At 38.0% G+C, this 17,271-nt stretch overlaps 1 protein-coding gene across 6 annotated transcripts in view; it reads left to right on the forward strand.

Annotated features, from left to right (window-relative positions):
- The window catches only part of TRIM37 (tripartite motif containing 37), a 135,266-nt gene that overhangs the window by 14,241 nt on the left and 103,754 nt on the right, over positions 1-17,271 (forward strand). For all 6 annotated transcript variants that reach the window (XM_008068290.2, XM_021717693.1, XM_021717692.1 and 3 more), the window contains 4 exons: positions 3,861-3,948; positions 6,043-6,165; positions 8,690-8,813; positions 11,419-11,486. In XM_008068290.2, the coding sequence (XP_008066481.1) occupies positions 3,861-3,948; positions 6,043-6,165; positions 8,690-8,813; positions 11,419-11,486 (403 nt within the window). The remainder of the gene's footprint in view (positions 1-3,860; positions 3,949-6,042; positions 6,166-8,689; positions 8,814-11,418; positions 11,487-17,271) is intronic.

Consider the following 17,271-nt stretch of genomic DNA (forward strand, 5'->3'; position numbering starts at 1 on the left):
CCCGCCTGGGCAGTGAGACCTCATCTCTACAATAAATCAAAATGAGCCGGGCATGGTAGCGCGCCCCTGTAATTCCAGCTACTCGGAAGGCTGAGGCGGAAGGATCGCCAGAGCCCAGCAGACAAGGCTGCGGTGGCCAGGAGCGGCCACTGCACTCCAGTCTGGGCAATGGAGCGAGACTCCAACATAAAAAAAAAAACCCCCCAAAAATTTACCAGAACTCTTAATCAATGGCCTATATGCATCTTCAGCAAACCAAGGGGGCCAGTAGGAATCAAATAGCAAAGAATAAGGGTTGGCAGATTAGCAAACTGCAGTGGTTCCATTCCTTTTATAAGAGGCTCCAATAAAAGAGGTCCAAAAAGAGGCAAGGTGTGCTACCATGCCTGACTAATTTTTCATTTATTGTGGAGATGAGGTCTCATTAGTTGCCCAGGTGGGCTTCGAACCCACAGGCTCAGGCAATCCACTTACCTTGGCCTCCCAAAGTGCTGGGTTTACAGGCTGAGCCACAGAGCCTGGCCAAAAAAAAAAATTTTTTTAAGTGTATATTGCTTCTCAGTCATTTGGTTAAGATCAAGTATAAAAAATGCCAGCCTGTCTGCTGTATAAGTAAGAGAAAACTTAATTTAAAAAATTTTGACCAGGCACAGTGGCTCACAAGTAATCTCAGGCCAAGATGGGAGAATTGCTTGAGCCCGGGAGTTCGATACCAACTTGGGCAGCATAGAAGGACCCTGTCTCAAAACAAAATAAAGAACAAAAAAAAATTTTAATTGTAGTAAAATGTACATAACATAAAGTTTACCATCTTAACCCTTTTAGAGTGTGTGATTTATTTGTGTTAAGTATGTTCACATTGTTGTGCAACCAATCTCCAGAATTTTTTCATCTTGCAAATCTGAAACTATACCTATTAAATAACAACTTTCCTTTCCCTCTTTCCACGATTCCCTGAAAGCCACCATTGTACTTTTTGTTTCTGTGGATTTATCTACTCTAGATACTTCATAGAAGTAAAATCAGGCTGGGTTTGGTAGCTCCTGTCTGTAATCTCAGTGCTTTGGGAGACTGAGGTGGGAGAATTGGTGGAGACCAGGGGTTTGAGACCAACCTGGGCAACATAGCAAGACCTCATTTCTGTAAAAAAGTCAAGAAATTAGCTGGGCATGGTGACACATGACTGTGGTCTCGAATACTCCGGAGGCTGAGTCTGGAGGATCCCTTGAGCCTGGGAGTTCCAGGCTGCATTGAGCTATTATCATACCCCACTGCATTCCAGCCTTGGCGACAGAGCAAGACTCTAACTCATACACACACACACACACACACACACACACACACACACACACACACCAGCAAAGTCATACATTACTTGTATTTTTGTGACTGCCTTATTTCTCTTGGCATAATGTCCTTAAGGTTCGTCAGCATTGTAGCATATGCTAGAATTTCCTTCCTTTTTAAGACTAATACTGAATAATGTATATGTCATTGTTTTTGATTTATCCTTTCATCTGTCAACATTTGGGTTGCTTCCACTTTTTAGCTATTGTCAGTAATGCTGCTGTGAACTTGGGCGTTCATGTCTTTAAGACTCTACTTTCAGCTGGGCTCAGTGGCTCAGCCTGTAATCCCGGCTTTGGGAGGTTGAGGTGAGTGGATTGCCTGAACTCGCGGGTTCAAGATCCGCCTGGGCAACTTGGCGAGACCTCATCTCTACAATAAGTCAAAAATTAGCCAGGTGTGATAGCGCGTGCCTGTATTTCCGGCTACTCGGAAGACTGAGGCGGAAGGATCGCCGGAGCCCAGCAGTTCAGGTTGCAGTGGCCAGGAGCAGCCACTGCACTCCAGTCTGGGCTACAGAATGAGACTGCAACTCAAAAAAAAAAAAAAAAAAAGACTCTACTTTCAGTCCTTTCGGATGTATCATTCCAATTTTATTGTATGGGCTGCTGAAGGGAGTACCGTCCTTTTGGATGTATATCCAGAAGTGGAATTACTAGATTATATGATAATTCTTTTTTTATTTTTAAAATTTTTTTTAGATTTTGGGCAGATTTTCTGATTTTAGGATATTTATTGGAGACAGTGATACCTTAGTTTTTCTTTTTTTAATATTATTTATTTTATTTTTATTCTTTTAAAGTTGTGGGGTACAATTCAGGGTTAGGTATACAAACATTGATTATGCAGGTACCCTTGTTGATGAGGTGTGCATAATTCTATTTTTAATTTTTTGAGGAACATCCATACTGTTTTCCATTATGACCACTGTTTTACAGTCCCACCAACAGTGTACAAGGATTCCATTTTCTCCATATCCTGGTCAACACTTTTTTTTTTTTTTTTTTAAATAGCAACCATCATAATGGGTATGAGGTTTGGATTTTCATTTCCTTAATGATTAATGGTGATGAGAATCTTTTCATCTGCTTTTTGGCCATTTGTATATCTTCTTTGGAGAAATGTATATTCAAGAATTGCCCATTTAAAAGTCAAGGTTATTTGTTGAGTTTTAGGAGTTCTATGTATTCTGGATATTAACCTTTGTTAGATATATGATTTGAAAATTTTCTTCCATTGGTTGCCTTTTCTTTCTGTTAATTCTGACATTTAATGCTTGGACGTTTTAAATTTTTGATGCAGTTCAGTGTATCTTTTTTACTATCGTTGCCTGAATATTTGGTGTCATATACAAGAAATTACTGCCAAATCAGTGTCATGAAGCTTCCTCCCCATGTTTTCCTCGAAGAGTTTTATGGTTTTAGGTCTTATGTTTAGGTTTTTGACCCCTTTTTAGTTCATTTTTATATATGGTGTAACGTAAGGGTCTGTATTAGTCTGTTAGGGCTGCCATAACAGTACCACTGCCTGGGTGGCTTAAACAATAAAAATTCATTTTTTCACAGTTAATGATATCAAAGTATAGGGAGGGCTGGTTTCTTGTAAGGCCTCCGTCTCTCCTTGACAATCACATTCTACCTCTGACGTCACATGGCCTTTGCTATGTGCATGTACACTCCTGATGTCTCTTCCTCTTATTAGATCACCAGTTCTGTTGGATTCGTTTCTCACCCTTATGGTATCATTTAATCTTAATTATCCTCCTTAAAGGCTTTATCTCCAAATGCATTCACATTGGAGGTTAAGTCTTTAACATATGAATTTTGGGGGGACATAATTTGGTCCAGAACAACTTCATTGTTTTGCATGTGTATATTGAGTTTAAGAGAAATCTTAAAACTGAATTGTTAATTTTCCATGAAGATTTGGTATTACATTGTGCAGTTAATCACATGTCTTGATTATTGTTACAAGTGACCACATGTAGGAAAAGTATTTGTGCATGCACACATGGTCATGTAGGTATAGACACATAATGAGTCTGATTATTAAACACTCTCTCAAAATGTAGTAGTAGAATAAAATTTATCATTATAGTGATGCTAGGAAATGATGCAATATCTGTACTTTTTAAAAGAAACAGTATTAGTGTTGCAGCTCTTTTAGAATTTGTCTAGCAGGCCTTCCGGTTTATTCCGGAAGGCCCCCCACACACAAGCTGTTCTCAACAATAGAGGCGCGCTTGTGCCGCCTAAAAAAAAAAAAAAAAGAAACAATATTTTGCATGTGATTGTAAAGTCCAGATTAATGAAAACAGTACTTGAAAAATTTTGTCCACATATGATTCTTTAGCTTCATTAACAGAAACTATGGATTACATTTTATTCAGTGTTTCCTGAGGCATGGTTGTTTAAAATTGACCATTTGCCTAAGCTTAGGAATTTGTTGAGCTAATTATGTTTCAATTTTAATTTATTTAATTTATAACTTTACTTTCTTTTCATAATGTATAGATGTGAAAATCACCATGAAAAGCTTAGTGTATTTTGCTGGACTTGTAAGAAGTGTATTTGCCATCAGTGTGCGCTTTGGGGAGGAATGGTGAGAACAAATTCAGCATATTCTTTTTAGAGACTTGAAGGCACTGAAATACTTTTGATTTAGTTAGAAAAATAGTATCATTTTATTCTTGCTTGTACAGTGAAAAAATGTATCTGCTTTGTGGGCGGTTTATTAAAGGTATGCACCTTTGGTTATTCCAGAAGAATTTCTTTTGTGAGATGTTTGATGCACCCCTTATAATATATTAACCGAACACCTGTGAGCCATATACGGTATTTATTTGCAGGTCTTTTGTTGTGGGGTCAGGGTCCTTTTAAAATAGTTGTTTTATTAAAGGTCAGTTGATCTGATATACTGGCCATGATTTCCACTTTTGGTTTCTTTAAAAAGGAGCAAGAAGCTAAATACTTGTGAAACAATATGAGTGTACATATCGAAATTTTTTTTTCTTTCTTGTTTTTTAGATTCTCTCTTTTTTGAGTCCATGTCTTATTCTGTCGCCCAGGCTAGAGTACAGTGGCACACTCACAGCCACCGCAGCCTTGGCCTGCTGGACTCAGGTGATCCTTCTGCCGCAGTCTTCCAAGTAGCTGGAACTACAGGCACGTGCCACCATGCCCAGCTAATTTTGTGATTTACTGTAGAGACGAGGTCTTGCCAAGTTGCCCAGGCTGGTCTCGAACCTCTGTACTCAGGCATTCCTCTCACCTCTGCCTCCCAAAGTATTGGGATTACAGGCATGAGCCACTGTGCCCAGCCCAAAAAGCAACTTTTTAAAGGCAGTCTACCTTTATTACATCTAAAACATTCACGGTAGTTTTCCTAGAAGCAGCCTTTTATCTTATTGTTGTGTTTTGTTGTTTGCTTAATATTTAATTAAATTACTTACAGTAAGTACAATTGATCCTACAACAAAAGACCTGCAAATAAGTAAATAGGTTAATAATAAACATAATAGTTCTTGGTGGGCAAAATAGGCGATGGGGGAGCAGAAGTGGATAGGCATCTACAGTTGCCTGTTAGCCATGAGAAATTATCATTCTTTGGGTATCGGTATGTCTTAAGGAAAGAATAGCAAGCCAAATTGATTGAATAGAGCTCAATTCAGAGAGCTTTCTGTTAGAATTAGAATACTAATGGACTGACTGGCAAAAAGTAAGTTCTCACAATCATCTGAGCCCATCAGGGTTGAGGCTGTGGTGACTGTGACCACGCCACTGCACTCCAGCCTGGGTAACGGAGTGAGACTCCTACTAAAAATAAATTCATAAATAAAAACCCTACATCTATTTTGTTTTGGAAACCATAGTGGGGTACTTTGGCTAAATGAGACAATTCTGATAAGAGCTTATCTTTTATAGGAAGTTTCCTGTATTAGAAATTTAATAATTCTAGTTAATAGTTAAGAGAGTTATGAATAATTGGATAAGAAATTATTTTTAGATTGTTAGCTACAAAAAATTGTTCTGTGAGTTGAATCAGCAAATAGATTTGTGAGCTAATTTATACCAACCTTCTATCTATAGTAATTCTTTTTGGCATTGGAAGTGGGTTCATTGCTTTTACTAATTTTGTAACCAGGGTTTTTTCTCAAGTGTCTTTTTAATATAGAGAGCTAATGAGAAGGCATAATTACTGGGTCTGACCCTGTAAGCCTGAACTAAGCTCCAAAGGATAAGTAGAGTTAAGAGGTACAGAAATGGGCGACAGAAGATGGAGAATTATTTTTGAATAAGAGGGATGAACTTTTCCAAAGGCCTAGTGAAAAATTTGAGGACCTGGAAGAACGCTAGCATTGTCTGAGAGAGGAGTGACTGATCAGGTTGTAGCAGATAGTTTGGGCCATGATTAAGGATTTTGGTCCTTTTTAATTAGTTGATTTCTAGGTAAATGTGAGTATTTTGCTAACATCCTTTATTTACAGTCTTGAAGGAATTTCTACATGCTTCTGTGATTTTAAGCAAACACTGCCCTGTTTTAAAAAAATTTAGATAGAATTTATTTGAAAATATTTACTAGTTAAAAAAAAGAAAACATATTTACCAGCTTATTAGTGTCCATAGAATGCTGCAGAGGAATGTAAATGCAGATAAAATGATAAATTTCTAAAACTACTCTTATTAATTTAACTAGCATGGTGGACATACCTTTAAACCTTTGGCAGAAATTTATGAGCAGCATGTCACTAAAGTGAATGAAGAGGTAGCCAAACTTCGTCGGCGTCTCATGGAACTGATCAGCTTAGTTCAAGAAGTGGTAAGACTACTACTAAACTATTATAATTCTGTTTTTAATCTGTAATATATGATAATACATATAATATAAATCAATCAGAAGTTGAAATAAAGATTTTCAAATTTGATTGGCTGTATCTATAATCAATCTCATCAGCTTCAGACTAGCTGAGATATTTGCAATCAAAGGAAGCAGTTGGAGCCAGAGAAATTTAAAAATCAGTGAGTTAAAGAAGTCTGTGACAGTGTAATTGACTTCTAAACTGAGTTGATACTGTCTTTTACAGAGCCATTAAGTTATATATTCTTTGGATCCCCACTTTTGGGAGAGATTTTTCTACCAAGGAATGAACTATTTCTGATGTTGTGAAATAGAACCACAGAGGTGAAAGAGTAATATTTAACACTGCTCTTCAGATATTGTATAGGTCAAACAGTTTTGGTGAACTATTTATTAATTATAATGTTACTTCTATGTAAAAACAATAAACTCTAAACAAGTACAAAATATATATCATTTATTTATTTGTTTATTTGAGTCCGGTCTCACTTTGTCATCTGATTTATTTTTTGTCAGAGTCTCATTTTGTCATCTAGGCTGGAGTGCAGTGGCACAATCACGGCTTACAGAAGCCTCAACTTCCTGGGCTGAGGCGATCCTCCTTAACCTCCCAAGTAGCTGGGACTACCAGTGTGCACCACCACGCCTGGCTAATTTTTTAAATTTTGGAGAGATGAGATCTTGCTATGTCTCCTAGGCTGGTCTTGAACTCCTAGGCTAAAGGAATTTCCCTCCTCTGCCTTCCAAAGTTCTGGAATTATAGGCTTGATCTACCACTCCCTGCCCCAAATATATTTTTTGAATAAATTTTGTCTCAAGTTGCCAGAATGATATTTATAAGTGAGGTTTTTAGACCATTTCATAACTTAAAAACAGATGTTGTCTTTATTTTTCCTCATCAGGAATCAGACCATTATTTGTAATATTCTTGTTATTTTTTGGAGTTGGAGTCTCACTCTCTTGTCCAGGTCACAATGCAGTGGTGTGATCACAGAGGTTCACTGTAGCCTCTACCTCTTGGGCTTAGGTGATTCTTCTGCCTCAGGTTCCTGAGTAGCTAGAACTACTCAGGTGTGTGTCACCATGCCCAGCTAATTTTTTGATTTTTTACAAAAATTTTATAGAAGTGAGGTCTTGCTGTGATGCCTGGGCTGGTCTTGAACTCCTCCCACCTTGGCCTCCCAAAGAGCTAGGATTACAGGCATTAGCCAGTGTGCCCAGCCTGTAATTTTCTTTATGTAGGTAATAGTGTTTTTGAACTTCATATATACTACAAGTCATTTTGAAATATAAACAACCTGTGTGGTTTCTATTTGTTCTTCATCCAACTATCTTTTTCTTATTATTTATTCTTGGAAACATAATATGATCATTAAGGAGGTTGTTGTGTAGGTTGAGATTCTCTTTTTTTTTGAGACAGGGTCTCACTCTGTCTCCCAGGCTGGAGTGCAGTGGCATGATCACAGCACACTGCAGCCTCAGTCTCCTGGACTCTGGCAATCCTTCTGCCTCAGCCTCTTGAGTAGCTGGGATTAGAGGTGTGTACCACCACGCCTAACTTAATTTTGCATTTTTTTATAGAGGTGCGATCTTGCTATGTTGCCCAGGCTCATATTTTTATAATAGTAAATTTGAAAAAGATTGCTCTTTATTTTCTATGATATCTATTTGAAATATATTGCATACGCTACTCTGCAGTCTTGGAAAATCTTTTTTTTCCTTTTTGTATTTAGTTCAGAAAACAAAAACAAAATTTTGTCAATTTCAGTAGGTATTGGTTTTTTAAAAAATTTCTTTTGTCTTAGGGTTTTTTTAGGATGAAAAGTGGCTTTACTATTTCTGTTTTTTTGTTGTTTTTTTTTTTGTTTTTTTTTTTTGAGTTGGAGTCTCCTCTGTCGCCCAGACTGGAGTGCAGTGGCCACTCCTGGCCACCACAGCCTCGACCTGCTGGGTTCCGGCGATCCTTCCTCCTCAGCCTTCCAAATAGCTGGAATTACAGGCATGCGCTACCAGGCCCAGCTAATTTCTTGATTTATTGTAGAAATGAGGTCTAATCAAGTTGCCCAGGTGGGTCTCGAACCCGCGGGCTCAGGCAATCCACTTACCTCAGCCTCCCAAGGCGCAGGATTACAGGCTGAGCCACCAAGCCCGAAGAATCTTTAACTTTCACTTCAATGCACAGAATTTTTAAAAACTGTGAGTTACTTATGCTGTATCAACAACTTAAAAATGCTGTTGCCTACAGTCTCAGGTACATGGGAAGCTGAGGCAGGAAGATCACTTGAGCCCAGAAATTCGAGACCAGCCTGAGCAATATAGAGAGACCTCTCTCTCTCAAATAAATAAAATAAAAATACAGTTTTTGACTTATATTTTTAAAAGAGAGAATCAACTTACTGATTAATTGTAGTGTGATTGCATTAATATCTGCTTGTTTATGTTTTAAAACTCCAATTAGAATTCTTTTTGTCTGTTTATCTTCTAGGAAAGAAATGTAGAAGCTGTAAGAAATGCAAAAGATGAACGTGTTCGGGAAATTAGGAATGCAGTGGAGATGATGATTGCTCGGCTAGACACACAGTTGAAGAATAAGCTTATAACACTTATGGGTAAGTGTTTTTGTATTCTACTGGGGCGCATGGTGCTTTGAACCTCCTTGGGTTTCAATCTTTGAAGAGTAAGACTTGTGAGTTGTTGCAGGCTAGGAATCTTGAAATTTTAGGCAACTCCATGTTGTTACAAGCTAGACAGATACCTGATTTGTATTTAGAATGATTGGAGAGAAAAAGTTTTCAAAGCCTAATGACTATGAAACGATGAGAATCCTAATGGCAAAAGGATGTCATTAAGTAGCTTTTTTCAAATCTAATAAAAATTCCTACTACTAATGTCCTGTTTTCTTTCAGTCCATTTTCATTTGAAGGTGAATAACTGATATTTGTAAATACCAGGGTAGTTCCCTCAGCTTTTTTTTAGAGAGTTAGTCTTGGCTTTTGGTTTCTTACAGGTCTCATTATTTTTTTTTTGAGTCAGGGTTTCACTCTGTTGCCCAGGCTGGAGACCAGTGGCATGATACTGGCTCACTACAGCCTCAAATTCCTGGGCTCAGTTGATCCTTCTACTTTAGCATCCCAAGTAGCTGGAAGTACAAGTGAGCACCACCATGCCTGGCTAATTTTTTGTGGAGATAAGGTCTCGCTATGTTTCCCAGGCTGGTCTCAGACTCCTGGACTCAAGTGATCCGCCCACCTCGACCTCCCAAAGGTGCTGGGATTATAGGTGTGAGCCATCACACCCAGCTATTTTCTTTAGGTCTCCTTTAAAATCTGTTAATTGTATTTATTGCTTATCTTTTTGATTTTTGAAAGATTCCTTCATTATTCTTTTGTTGTGAAGCCTAGTTTTGAACATAAGATTTAAGTCTTGTGCAGTGTTAAAGTTGGTTTGGTTTGGTTTGGTGATCTTAGTTTACCCAGTGTTTTTGCTGACTGAAAATTAGCTTTGGATTTTTTTAATCATAGTGAAACATGAAATATATATACTTCAATAAGGTGTGAAAAAATAATTTTTTTAAACTAACTGTCTTGGTCCAAAGTTTTAACCTTGCCTTTGTGTCATCCAAAATGCTATTTTGTCTGTTTTATTTATTTATTCTTTTGAGTCAGGGTCTCACTCTGTTGCCCAGGCTAGAGTACAGTGGCGAAATAATGGCTCACCATGGTCTCAAAGTCCTGAACTGAAACAATCCTTTGATCTTTGCCTGTGGTATAGCTGGGACTACAGGCATGCGTCACCACACTAGGCTAATTTTTTTTTTTTTTTTTTTTTTAGAGATAAGGTCTCTCTATATTGCCCAGGCTGGCTTCAAGTAGTCCTCTTGCCTTGACCTCCTAAAGTGCTAGGATTATAGTATGAGCCACTGTGCCTTGATATATCTATTTTATTTTTAACTTTTAAAAAATATGATGCAGATATCTTTGAGTTTTGATATTTTCATATCATTTCATGAATTATTTTTATATTATAAATCTATACTATCTGATCTTTAGGTTTTTTTCTATAGGCCCAGCAGCAAATGGTTTTTAAAATCATTCTTTAGCTGGGCTTGGTGGCTCAGCCTGTAATCCCGTGCTTTTGGGAGGCTGAGGTGAGTGGATTGCCTGAACCCGCGGGTTCGAGACCCGCCTGGGCAACGATACCTCATCTCTACAATAAATCAAAAATTCAGCTGGGCGTGGTAGCGCATGCCTGTAATTCCAGCTACTCGGAAGGCTGAGGCGGAAGGATCGCCGGAGCCCAGCAGGTCGAGGCTGCGGTGACCGGTAGCGGCCACTGTACTCCAGTCTGGACGACAGAGACTCCATCTCAAACAAACAAACAAAATTATTCTTTTAGTTAGATTGAACAACATAGTTCATCCTCATAATGGGGCAAGTAGAAGAAAACTTTAGGTATTGATTATACAAGTAACAATGCCACTTAAATAATGCTTTTATGTAAGTGTAAATCATAATTGTTCTTAGACCCTCAATTGCAGTCAGTTATACATGTAGTTGATCTTATTTTTTGTAGATGGACTTTAGATGGTATTTGAGATTCCCTTATGTTCATTTAAGCCATGTAGAGTACTGGAATATTGGTATGTAGTAGGACTTTTAAAATTGAGAGTTTTTCAGTTTACGTGGTCTTGAATAGTAGCCAAAGATATATTTGCATGTGATCTTGTTCTTGAGTGAATTTGCCTCATGGTTTCATTTATTTTACTGAATTAACTAGAAGTCAAATAATACCACGGTGCATATCTCTTAATTTTACTAACTTTATAACTCAGTGAAATAATTTTTCTTTCTAGTAACTGAACTTACCCTGCTTTTGTTGTTTTCAAATTATTTTTTATTTTATGTATGCACAGGGTTTTCCTTTGTTGCCGAGGCTGTTCTCAAACTCCTGGCTTCAAGCTATGTTCCTGCCTTGGCCTCCGAAAGTGCTGGCATGACAGGCATTAGCCACCATGCCCAACCTGAAATTCTCTTTTCAAGACTGCCGCAGTAGTAAATCCGACCTCTTAAAGCTAAAAGTTTTAGGGTAGCTGTAATGAAGAACTTTTGCTAACTTGAAATGTATTTCTTGTTACTGAATAAGTTCAGTGGATGTTAATTTCATTCTTAAACCAGTAATGAGCCTGAGTGTTGATGTTTTGTTGTTTTTAAACAGGTCAGAAAACATCTCTAACCCAAGAAACAGAGCTGTTGGAATCCTTACTTCAAGAGGTGGAACACCAGGTGATAAAATACTAAATGTAGTGAGATAGTCTTCATCCTTTTTGGTTTGTGTGCTTTAAAGAGTTTGTTTTGACAGGTTATCTATATTAAATCAAAAGATCTGCGAATCTTTGTGTTATAATGGAGATTTTTATGAAGTAGAAATCAGCTTATTTTCAGATTTTCTCTGTGTCATGTTTGGGAACTGCATTAGTAGGATTTACTCTGCTTTGTAAGAATAGAATTTTTTTTACTGAAAATAACCCATAGGAATCTGTGAATCTATAAATAGTTAAAATTTCCTTACATTGTGACTTATGTGATGGCTTTGAGAAATTATATTCTTGCTAGTTACTTACATATAGTGATTCTTATGCTAAAATTTAGCATTTTTATTTATTGAGAAAATAGCCATCGAATACCAATTTGGTAGCAGACATTATTTTAGAAGTTTGGGATACAGTTGTGAACAAAATGGCAAAAATTCTGACCTCATAGAGTTTATGTTTTATATTGGGATGGATGAGTATAAAGCATATAGTAAATGAGTCAATAAAATATATAGTGTTGCATAAATATTTGACATATTCCTTTTGAATTTTTATTTTTATTTTTTGAGTTGGAGTCTCACTCTGTCGCCCAGGTTGGAGTGCAGTGGCATGCTCATGGCCACTGCAGCCTTGACCTGCTGGGCTCAGGTGATCCTTCTGCCTCAGCCTTCCAAGTTGCTGGGACTGTAGGCGCACATCACCATACCCAGCTAATTTTTTTTATTTGTTATAGAGATGAGGTCTTGCCTAGTTGCCCAGGCTGGTCTCGAACCCTTGGGCTAAGGCAGTCCTCTCACCTCTACCTCCCAAAGTGTTGTGATTACAGACCTGAGCCACTGCGCCTGGCTGAATTTGTTTTTTATAATTCTTTTTTTTTTTTTGAGTAGGAATCTCACTCTGTTGCCCAGGCTGGAGTGCCATGGCAGGCTCATGGCCACTGCAGCCTCGACCTCCTGGGCTCATGAGAGCCTTCTGCCTCAGCCTTCTAAGTAGCTGGAACCACAGGCATGCGCCTCCATGCACAGCTAACTTTTTGGTATGTTGTAGAAACAAGTTCTCACCAAGCTGCCCAGGCTGGTCTCAAACCCCTTGACTCCAACAATCCTCTTGCCTCCACCTTCCAAAGTGCTGGAATTACAGGTGTGAGCAACTGCCCCCGGCTGTTTTTATAATTCTTAAATTTTTCTGTATGACTTATATGCAGCACTCTCCTGAGATTGTTCTCTTAATCATCCTGGAGATTCTCTTCACTTCCTTCTTGTGTTAAATTCCATGTTTCTTGAGTCTCATGGCTTCTATTCTCTTGGTTAACTTGTTTTGGTGTCTTGCTTCCCTCAGTATTATTCCATGAAGGGTAATCAGAATACAGTTTTCTTGCTTACATGTCAGAAAATATTTTTATTTTTTCTTTGCAATTTAGTTGGTAGGATTCAGTGCATAAATATTTATTAAATATTCCTTTTTCTTCACTGCTACCACTTATATTTATATGTCTTGTTACCATAGTCCAGAAACTATTTTATCCCTTCCAGAGAATAATTCTGGTGGAGTGGTGCAGCAGTTTTACTGGTGGAATAAGGGTGGAGATCTAAAGAGGATTTATGCATTAGGTGTTGTGTGTGTGCATGAGTGTTTATTTATTTATTTGAGGTGGAGTTCAACTCTGTTGTTGGAGTGCAGTGACATGCTCATGCTCATGGTCACTGCAGCCTCGATCTGCTGGGTTCAGGTGATCCTTCCACCTCAGCCTTCCAAGTAGCTGGAACTACATGGTGGTGACCTGCACTACCATGCCTGGCTAATTTTTTCATTTTTATTGTAGAGACGAGGTCTTGCCAAGTTGCCCAGGCTGGTCTTGAACCCCTGGACTCAGGCAGTCCTCTCACCTCCACCTCCTGAAGTGCTGTAGGGTTTTTAAAAAAATAGCTTTATTGAGGTATGATTGGTATAAACTGCATGCAATTGTTTTATCTTTTTTCCTTTAATTTTTTCCTTTTTCAAGTTATTTGTAGGGAACTGCATATATCTAAAATGTTGTATAATTTGGTAAACTTGAATACTTGTGAAACCCTCACCATAGTCAAGATAGTGAACATACTCATTCCCAAAAGTTTCCTTGTGCCTTTTTGTACTGTCTTTTTCTACCATTCCTTCTCCAGGCAACTGCTGATTTGCTTTCTGTTGTTATTGGTAAATTTGTGTTTTCTAGAATTTTTTTTTTTTTTTTTTGAGTCAGAGTCTTACTTCATTGCCCAGGCTGGAGTGCAGTGGCACACTCATGGCCACCCCAGCGTCGACTTGCTAGGCTCTGCCGATTCGTCCACCTCAGGCTTCCAAGTAGCTGGAACAGGTGCGCGCTACCATGCCTGGCTAATTTTTTATTTATTGTAGAGTCGAGGTCTCACCAAGTTGCCCTGACTGGTCTTGAACCTGCGGACTCAGGCAGTCTACTCTCCTCGGTGTCCCAAAGTGCTGGGGTCACAGGCTGAGCCACCAAGCCCGGCCGTTTTCTAGAATTTTATATAAATTCTACAATTTATATAAATTCTTGAATTTTATATAAATCTATTACTAATTTTATGTTTAACTTCTTTCACTCAGCAAAATCATTGGAGATTCATTTTTTTGCTGTTTATCAGTACTTTTTTCCCTTTTATTGCTGAGTATTATTCCATTGTATGTATATATCACAATTTGTTTATGCATTCAACTATTTATGTTCATTTGTATTGACCATAAACCCCACATTTGAGTTTTTGCTGTTAAAGATTAAGCTGCTGTGAATGTTCATGAACAAACCTTTCCATGCATAAATATTTCTTTTTCTCTTGGGTCCGCCTAGGGTAGAATGGCCAAATCAACTGGTAGATGCATGATTAGCTTTTTAAGTAACTGATAACAGTTTTCTGAAGTAATTGTTACATTTTGTATTCTTACCAGAAATGTGTCAGAGTACCAGTTTCTCCACATCCATGTCAGCACATGATATAGTTAGTCTTTTTCATTTTTGCCATTCTCATGAGAATATCTGATTGTGGCTTTAATTAGTATTTGCCTTATGCTAATGATGTTGCACATCCTTTCTGAACTTATTTGCCATTCATATATCTTCTTTGTTGAGGTGTCTTTTCAAGTCTTTTGCTTATCAAAATTTAAAAGATTTAACATTTAAAAAAATTAGCCAGGCAGGATGGCGTGTGCCTAATTTCCTAGCTACTCAGAAGGCTGAGGGGGGAGGATCACTTGAGCCCAGGAGTTTAAGGCTACAGTGAGCTGTGATTGTGCCACTGTGCTCCAGCCTGGTCAACAAAACCAGACCCTGTCTGTCTCTTTAAAAAAACAAAACAAAACAAAAACAGAGTTTAAAAAAATTCAAAATATTAAAGAGCATAGAGAATAAGGATATAAAGAAGGAAAATAGTTTTGTATAACTGTACAGTGTGCTTGTGGTTTGAACTGAGTGTTATTATAAAGGAATCAAAAAAGTAAAGAAAATTTAAAAGTTTTTAAAGGAGAAAGTTACAGAAAGATAAGTTTAGCCTATTAAATAAATTTTTTTAAGTTTTAAATTTTAAATATGTGGTATACAATTCAGGGTTAGGTATATAAATATTCATTATGCAAGTACCGTTGTTGATGAAGTATGGCCCCCCTACTGGCAGTTTCCCACTACTGCCAATCCCACCTCCGCTCTCCCCTGGCAGTTTCCCATTACAGCCAATCCCAAAAAGAAATTTTTTTTTTTAAATTAGAAAAAATTAGTTATATAGAAGATACTCTAGCAAGGTCAATGAAGAAAAGTAAAGTGTCCAACAGTATATTGGGAAGAAAAACCAGCATACAAATACAAATACAGTAGAAATTTAAAGAATAAATTTAGCATACGTCGAGTATGGTGACTCATGCCTATAATCCTATTTTGGGAATCCAAGGTGGGAGGATCGCTTGAGACCAGGAGTTAGTGACAAGCCTGAGAAACATAGGGAGACCTTGTCTCTACAAAAAGGGAAGAAGACTAGGCAGGCATAGTGGGGCTCACCTGTAGTTCCAGCTACTTGGAAGGCTAAGGTAGAATGATTTCCTGAGCCCAGGAGTTTGAGGCTTCAGTGAGCCATGATTGTGTCGCTGCACTCCAGTCTGAGTGAGACACTGACTCAAAAAAAAAAAGAATTATTTAGCATAACCTAAATTAGCATAGTCTAAGTTCACATTGTTTATTATATAGTCTACTGAAGTATTTAGTAATGTGCCAGGCCTTCACACTCACTGACCACTCACTAATTCACTCAGAGCAACTTCCAGTCCTGCAAATTTCTTTTTTTTTTTAATCAATATTTTTTATTATGATTTTGTGGGGTACAGTTAAGAGTTAGGTGTACAATTACGTTTCATTCAGGTACCCTGTTGATAAGAGGTGTTTCCCCATCCCCAGACAGATATTTGCTACTGTTAATCCCATTCCCCCCCCCCCATAGTTTCCCAGTACCGTCAGTCATTTTCTTATAGTATTCCATTGGATGCTCAAGGTCCATTGTATGAGTGAGAGCATGTGATAATCGGATCTTTGTTTCTGTGAGAGGTCACTCGGTATTATAGACTCTAGTTTCATCCAGGTTGCTGCGAAATTCATGATTTTGTTCTTTTTTATGGCTGCGTAGTATTCCATCGTGTATATGTACCACATTTTTTAAATCTAGTTCTCTTTTGATGGGCAGCATGGTTGTTTCCAGGTTCTTGGTATTGTGAACAACGCTGCGATAAACATACGTGTGCAGGTATCTTTTTTATAGAGTGATTTGAGGTCTTCAGGGTATATTCCCAGCAGGGGAATTGTGGGGTCATATGGAAGGTCGATTTTTAGAGCTTTTAGGAATTGCCACACTGCTTTCCACAGAGGTTGCACTAGTTTACACTCCCACCAACAGTGTAGAAGTGTTCCCTTTTCACCACACCCTCTCCAGCAGCTGTTATTTTTTGAGTTGTTGATAATTGCCATTGTGACTGGAGTTTAGGTGGTATCTCAGTGTGGTTTTGATTTGCATCTCCCTGATGATTAGTGAGGCTGAGCATTTCTTCATGTGTTTGTTGGCTGCTCGGTTATCTTCTTTTGTGGAGTGTCTGTTCATATCTTTTGCCCATTTTATAATGGGGTTGTTTGTTTTTTTGTTTTCAGCACGTTTGAGTTCCTTGTAGATCCAGGATGTTAAGCCTTTGTCAGACCTGGAGTTGGCAAATACTTTTTCCCTGTCTCCCTGCTCTCTTGATGGTTTCTTTGGCTTTGCAGAAGCTTGTCAGTTTAATAAGGTCCCACTTGTCTATCTTCTCTCTTATGACCTGTGGGTTTCGGGTTTTGTTCAGGAATTGGGTGCCAGTTTCGATTTCCATGAGGGTATTTCCTTCCTTTTCTAAGGTTCTTATGGTTTGATGTTTTATATTTAGGTCTCTGATCCTTTTGGAGTTAACCTTTGTGCATGGGGATAGATAGGGGTCCTGTTTCAATCTTCTGCATGTGGTCAGCCAGTTTTCCCAGCACCATTTACTGAATAGGTGCAAATTTCTTTTATGGTAAGTGCCCCCTATACAGGTATACTATTTTTTATCTTCTATATTTTAAAAATACATCTAGGTGATATGGCATAGCCTGTTGCTTCTAGGCTACAAACCTATACAGCATTGTTATCACACTGGATACTGTAGACAATTGTAATATAATCATAAGTTTGTATCTAAACAGAGAAAAGGTACAGTAAAAGTAT

The sequence above is a fragment of the Carlito syrichta genome, unplaced genomic scaffold (assembly GCF_000164805.1).
Source record: "Carlito syrichta isolate Samal-C Ts95f unplaced genomic scaffold, Tarsius_syrichta-2.0.1 Scaffold309926, whole genome shotgun sequence".
In the NCBI taxonomy this organism is placed as follows: domain Eukaryota; kingdom Metazoa; phylum Chordata; class Mammalia; order Primates; family Tarsiidae; genus Carlito; species Carlito syrichta.